Source organism: Octodon degus, unplaced genomic scaffold (genome assembly GCF_000260255.1).
Source record: "Octodon degus isolate 3935 unplaced genomic scaffold, OctDeg1.0 scaffold00153, whole genome shotgun sequence".
Taxonomy (NCBI): domain Eukaryota; kingdom Metazoa; phylum Chordata; class Mammalia; order Rodentia; family Octodontidae; genus Octodon; species Octodon degus.
Window position 1 is genome coordinate 6,140,860 of NW_004524729.1, and position 6,000 is coordinate 6,146,859.

The 6,000-nt window shown below is 58.7% G+C and overlaps 1 protein-coding gene across 1 annotated transcript; it reads right to left on the reverse strand.

Moving 5' to 3' along the window:
- Positions 1-2,080: 2,080 nt before the first annotated feature.
- Lmf2 (lipase maturation factor 2) lies at positions 2,081-5,977 on the reverse strand. Its single transcript, XM_004642475.2, has 14 exons — positions 5,789-5,977; positions 5,253-5,506; positions 5,145-5,173; positions 4,851-5,059; positions 4,599-4,777; positions 4,300-4,441; positions 4,011-4,145; positions 3,835-3,940; positions 3,668-3,764; positions 3,412-3,594; positions 3,169-3,337; positions 2,950-3,061; positions 2,775-2,871; positions 2,081-2,683 (listed from the first exon to the last, which is right to left on the reverse strand). The coding sequence occupies exons 1-14, from the start codon at positions 5,880-5,882 to the stop codon at positions 2,381-2,383; spliced, it is 2,109 nt and encodes a 702-aa protein (XP_004642532.1). The 5' UTR covers positions 5,883-5,977; the 3' UTR covers positions 2,081-2,380.
- Between the last annotated feature and the right edge of the window lie 23 nt (positions 5,978-6,000).

Here is a 6,000-nt window from a genome sequence, read left to right on the forward strand (position 1 = left end):
GTCCAGCCCAGGTGCTGCTGGTAGTCTTTGAGGATGGCAGGCAGTGTTTTCTGAAGGTTTTTTTTTTTGGCTGGCACAGGCTGCCTTAAGGGCGGGTCTGGTAAGGCAGGTGGAGCTGGGGCTTGAGAATGAGTTTGCGCGAGCAGGTGCTTAAACCACTGAGCTAATCGGCAGGCCCCCAGGCGGTGTTTTCTGGAGCCCCCACTTGCTGCTCCCTAGTGCGAGCTGGATGAGGAGCTGGATGAGGTGCTGGATGAGGTCAGAGAGCGAGCGCTCCTGAGACAGAGGCTATGACTTCCTGGGGTTTGGACGATCGCGCCTTGGCCTAAGCACTGACCCCAAAGCACTGTTATGCAGATTACTCTTTCTGCATATCCTTCTCTGATTTCCAGAGGTGGCTTACCTGGCCTCTGGCCTAGCCCTGCTCACCACAGACACAAAAATATATCCAAAATGGGGAATCAAGAGGGTCCGGAGTCCAGCCACAATGATGGCTGTCCGGAACAAAGGAGAGTTCAATCCCTGGTTCCACCAAAAATAAAAAATTTTAAAAAGTGCACAGTTAGGGCTAGGCCCTAACTGGCTCTTTTGAGATTGGGGCTGGCCTCAAATTTGTGATGCTCTTGCCTCAGCCTCTAAAGTGTTGGGATTACAGGTATGCATCACATCTGGTTTATAGCTCAATTAAAAAATATATTTTCTTGGTGGTGCAAGGGATTGAATCCTGGTCTTCATGGGTGCTAGACAAATAGTTTATTACTTACACCCCAGCCCACTTGATTTACAGGAAATCCATTAAGACAGGAGGTAGATTAACAATTGCCTGGACTTTGGGGAGGGGAGGGTCACTGACACCTGGCACCGTGCTGCCTCTTTGTGTGACAAAGGATCTATAATTGCCTGGTGACTGAAGTGTGGCTATGCTACAAGCCCTAATTGTGCACTTTTTTTTGGTTGTTTTGAGACAAGGTCATGATATGCAGTTCAGGTTGGTCTTGAGCTGATATTGTAGCCCAGGCTGGTTTTGAACTCGCAATGATCCTGTCTCAGCTACCCCAGTTCTAGGAGACATGTGCTACCATGCCCAGCCCTAATTGTGCACTTTTTAAATTTTTTTATTTTTGGTGGAACCAGGGATTGAACTCAGGTCCTTGCACTTGCCAGGGAAGTGCTTATTCTACTAAGCCATCTCCTCAGCCTCCTAATTGTGCACTTTTAAGTGGGGGAATTGTACAGCATGAGCTTTCAAAAAGCTGTTACAGAAAACCCAGCGAAGATCTATAAACTGAGTTTAAAGGCTTAGAAAAAAAGAACAGGTATTTGAATTTGAAGCACATTACCGTATTTTAAGCCAGTGCCAGCTGCCAGCTGCCAGCTGCCAGCTGGTTGATTCCACGTGCAAGCCCCTTGAAGGCATCTGAAAGCCCAAGTGCTACCTGCACACAGAGCTGTGACTGTCTCAGTCGGTGTTGGGCTGAATTAGGGACATGGAGCCGTCGGGAGTCCAGAAGGGAAACCACAGGGCAGGTGTGGACCGAGGCTAAAGTCAGGAGCCAGAGACATTGTACTTGAGTTCCCAGGGAGGGAGGTGGCCTCCTGGCAAGACAAATTCACCCCAGCAGAAAACCCAGCCTGCCCTGATCCCCACTTCCACTGCCGACCCCTACCAGGACAGCACTGAGGTGCTGAGCAACCTCTCCGCCCTTGGTGGGCCCAGGCCCCTGCGCCTTCCTCCTTGTGCTCAGCCTCGCCTTCATCTCTTGCCCACTGAGGCTTTTTGTTCTTGCTCAGGTCCGCAAAATGGATAAGAGGTCCGGGTTTCCAAGGGCTCTGCTCAGCCTGTGTTCCGTCGATGGTTTTGTGACCCTAGAGTGACAATGGCACCAGGCTGTGCTGGTTCTGAGGCTCCCTGGGTCAGTTTGGCTGAGGACACCATGGAGGGACAGGGACAGGGAGGTACCCATTCAGCCGGGCTGGTGATTTCTGGTATGCTCAGGCCACCTGCCCAGCAGGAAAGAAACACCAGCACAGCCAAGCGCCAAGGGAGCCTTTATTAGTGCTGGATCCAAGAGGAGGCTGGGCTGGGTGGAGACCACAATGCAGTGCACCCCTTCACTGTTGTCCTCAGTGGGTCCCATGTCCCTTTCACACAAGAACTACAGCTGAGGACTCCAGATTCAGACCTCTACAGCCTGGGGTAGTGGACACGAGGGGACAGCAAGTCTTGGGCAGCACCCAGAAGCCAGCACCCTCAGTGAGCAGTACCCAGCCTGAGTGGTTCCTGGCATGATTGACTAAGGCACAGTGGCAGGACAGTGTCCTGCTGCAGGTTGGAGCCCTGCAGGGACCCAACCCTCAGAGGCTACATGAGAACACAAAGCTATGTTTTCCTCCTGGGGGTCCCGGAGCTACTGCTACAGTTGTTGGGGGTGGGCGTGGCTTGTGTGGATGCAGGTCCTGACTCCTTTTTGGGGATCAATTTGTGCTTCTCTTCTCTGGTCAGGAGGGAGGACTGAGGCAACCAAGAAGCCAGCAGGGCCTGCACGACTTTCACAGCACCTACAGCTCCCAAGAGTCCCCAGAGCAGGTTTGGGGGCTCCAGGGTTGACAGCTGGGTCCGTACCCAGTGAAGGGCCTGGGCTAGCATGTGGCTAGAGCTTCGGTGCCGGGGCGGAGTCTTGTCCTGTGAACAGGATGGAGGAGGGTGCCCACAGGGTTGGCCCCTGCTGGCAGGAGTCCTCCTCCCCTTCCCAGCGTGGTGCACACCCTCCTACCTGAAGTCCAAACTGCTGCAGCAGCCTCTCCAGGTTGGGGTCCCCCAGGGACACAGATGGGAAGAATTCCTCCACCCACTGGCGGCGCCACCAGCGGCTACAACAGGACTGGATCCTTAGTGCCTGTGCCTGGCCCTGGCCCCGGCCCCAGCCCCAGCCCAGGGTCCCAGCTTACCCCTGCTCCCCAGGCTGAGAGAACCAGTATTTGTAGCGCTGGGCTCGGATGTAGGTGGGTGGCTGCTTGTGAAAGGGGTACTGGGCAGCATCATTCTGGATTAGGTGAATCACTGTGAGGGGATATGGCTCAGTATGACATGGAGGGCACATGCCCTGGGCTCCTCTCCCACCTTCCCTGTTCCTCACCTAGCTCCTTGCCCTTCCCTGCTCCTCTCACCTGGCTCCTTGCCCTGCAGCAGGCGGAGCACCAGGCTGGTGAACCAAGGACTGTGCGTGTGTGGGCCGAGGGCTGCAAACCACATCTGCCAGTCGAGGCGCGGCTGATGGGGCACCACAGTGGGGAGTGGGCGGCTCACGTTTCCAGGCTTGTACATGAACTCAATCTCCTGCCAGGTGGATCCCGGGTCAGGTAGGCTGGCTGACCTAGGTCCCTGCGACCCCCAGCCCCTAGAAGGCTCACTGTCCAGTGGTGTCCATCGTAGCTGCCTTCCAGCACCACCTCAGGCCGCCCACCCAGACCAGTCATCCGACGGAATAGGCCGTATGAGTTGGCCAGCTGCAGGTGTTCCACGGTGCCAAAGAGGTGGCGAGCCCCCGTCCACAGGAGCCCATGGGTCCCAGGCTCCACGTAGGAGTAGGGCACCTGCAGCAGGTGGAGAGACTCTCAGCCTTGCCCTTTGGGCCCCTCCAGCCCCACTTCCTGTCATGGGACCTACCAGGCTAATGAGGAACATGGTCACTGTGGTAGTGCCCCAGATGGAAAGCTGGATTGCAGCACAGAGCTTCTGCCGCCACCCTTGCATCTGTGCCCACCTGGGGACAGGGCCAAGTGTGATCAGGCTGCCCTGGGAGCCAGTCCCCTCTCCCTGCCACAGGCATGTACCTCCAGAGTGCAGCCATCAGCTCCCAGGTCAGGGAGGCTGCACCCAGCCACATAGTGGGGAGTGTCACCATCTTCAGCCATTGGGAAAACTGGTGGAAGGTGAAGGCTGCCAAAGGAGGGAGACATAAGGAGGGCTGACTCCACCCTCACCCCTGGGCCCCCCACCTGGCACTCACTGGTTCTGCAGTGGATTATGTGCTGTTGCCAGTCAACTTCTAGGCCAAAGTAGTGCACAGTGCCATAGGCCAGCGTCCCATAGATGGCCAGTTCCAGCAGCAAGGACAGCTTGGTCAGCAGGACCCTGGGCCAGGCTGTGGGCAGGACAGTCAATAGCTGGCAGAGGGCTCACAACCAAGGGCTGGGGGAGCTGGGATGTAGCTCTTTCTGAGAGTGCTGGCAGGAGGAAGACACCCTAGAGGGCCCGGTGTGAAGACAGCTGGCTGGCAGGCGCAGCCTGACACTCACAGGTGGGTGTCTTCCTGGGGCGGCTGAGCCCAGGCTCAGCACCCAGATGCTGGTCATCCAGGAGGGCAGTGGTAAGCACCAGCGTGAGTAGGTTAAAGAAGTTGTAGTTGCCGGTGATGATGATGAGGACTTGCAGCAGCACCTGGGGAGTTTGCATTTGAAGCGCCTGAGAACCAGACCTCCTTCAGCGTGGCTGCTGGTGCATGCCTGCCCACCCTTAATAACATGCCTTTCAGCTGTGAGCCTTCCCCGAGAGCAGCAGCCTCCTGTCTGCCAGGGCTGCCCTATATCCCACCTACCTGAGAGTAGAAGGCAGCCAATCGCAGGCGGCGAACGGGGGCGAAGAACAGAGGGGGCACTGCGATTTCAATGAGGAAAGTGGCCACTACGCTGAGCTTATGCAGCCAAACAGGCAGGTGGTGTGCAAACCAGGCAGCAGGGGTGGGTAGACACTGCGTCTCATAGTGGTAGGTAAGGGCTGTGGACACAGGGGCTGGTCAGGGCTGTGCAGGGCTCCCATAGCCACCCCAGGTCCAGGCAAGGATGCTCACCAGTGAGTCCCCACCATGCAGGGCAGCGGCTGGTCAGCTTGACCACACCGGAGGCAAACATGAGGCGAAACAGCAGCCAGCGCACAAGCCAGAAGGGCTGGCCCTTAAAGTCCGAGGCCCCTACCAGCACCCCCTGTTTTTGGCTGGAGGGCTGCTTCAATGGGGCTACCAGCACAGCCAGGAAGCCTGTCTCCAGGAGCAGGGAATCCCTGTGGGGAGAGGAAATGGGCCCAAGTACAGCTCCTGTTCCTCCCTCAGAGGGCTTCCCAGGAGAAGGCAGCCAGAGTCACTCACCACTGGAAGTAGAGGAACACCTGGCCCACCTGTGGGGAGAAGGGCTGTCAGGGAGCAAGGCAGAGGCAGGGAAGTAGGGTGGGGTGGGGTGACGAGGGGCTTACTTGCCTGGCAGACCGACAGGTAGGCAGCCCAGAGCAGCAGGTAAATGAGGGGGTGGCGGAGCGGACGCAGGAGCAGTGGACCCAGAGCCAGCCCTGCGCCCAGCAGGCTCAGCAGCTCCAGGCCCTGGGCTGTGTCCAGTCCCAGCAGCGGCGCTTCCCACAGCAGCGTCGGCGTCTCCCACAGCTGTTGCCAGCGCCCCTTGCCCTGGGGCCGCAGCATCCTCCGCGCAGGGAGGATGCCCTCGGGGCCATAGAGGCCTGTGGGAAGGGATGTCACCGCGAGGCCTGCACACCCCCTTCCAGCCTAAATTCTCCCTGAACGCAAAGACAGCAGCCATGCCCTGGAGAAAGGTGCTGCGGCCGGCCGCCACATCCCACGTCTTCTTCCCGCTAGCGCTCCCACCCCCCATGCCTGCGCCTGGGCTGGGGCTCACCCCGCTCCAAGTGGCGGGCGCGCGCGGTAGGCCACCCGGGACGACCCGGGCCACGCGCCTCAGAGGCGGTGCCCCACCCGGGGAAGTCCTACCCTCGGGTCCTCACCAGGGATCTGCATGTAGAGGGAAGCAAAGGCGAACAAGAAGACGGCAGCCACGCCCTGGAGAAAGAGCTGCCGGGGAAGCCAGGAGCCCGCCATATCTACTACGCGGCGTGGTGGGCCGGAGCGGAGCCTGGATCCTGCGGCCTGCGCCCGCACCCCGCCCCGCAGCCCGCAGCCCCGCCCACAGCCGCGGGCGGCGGTGCCACCCGAGGCC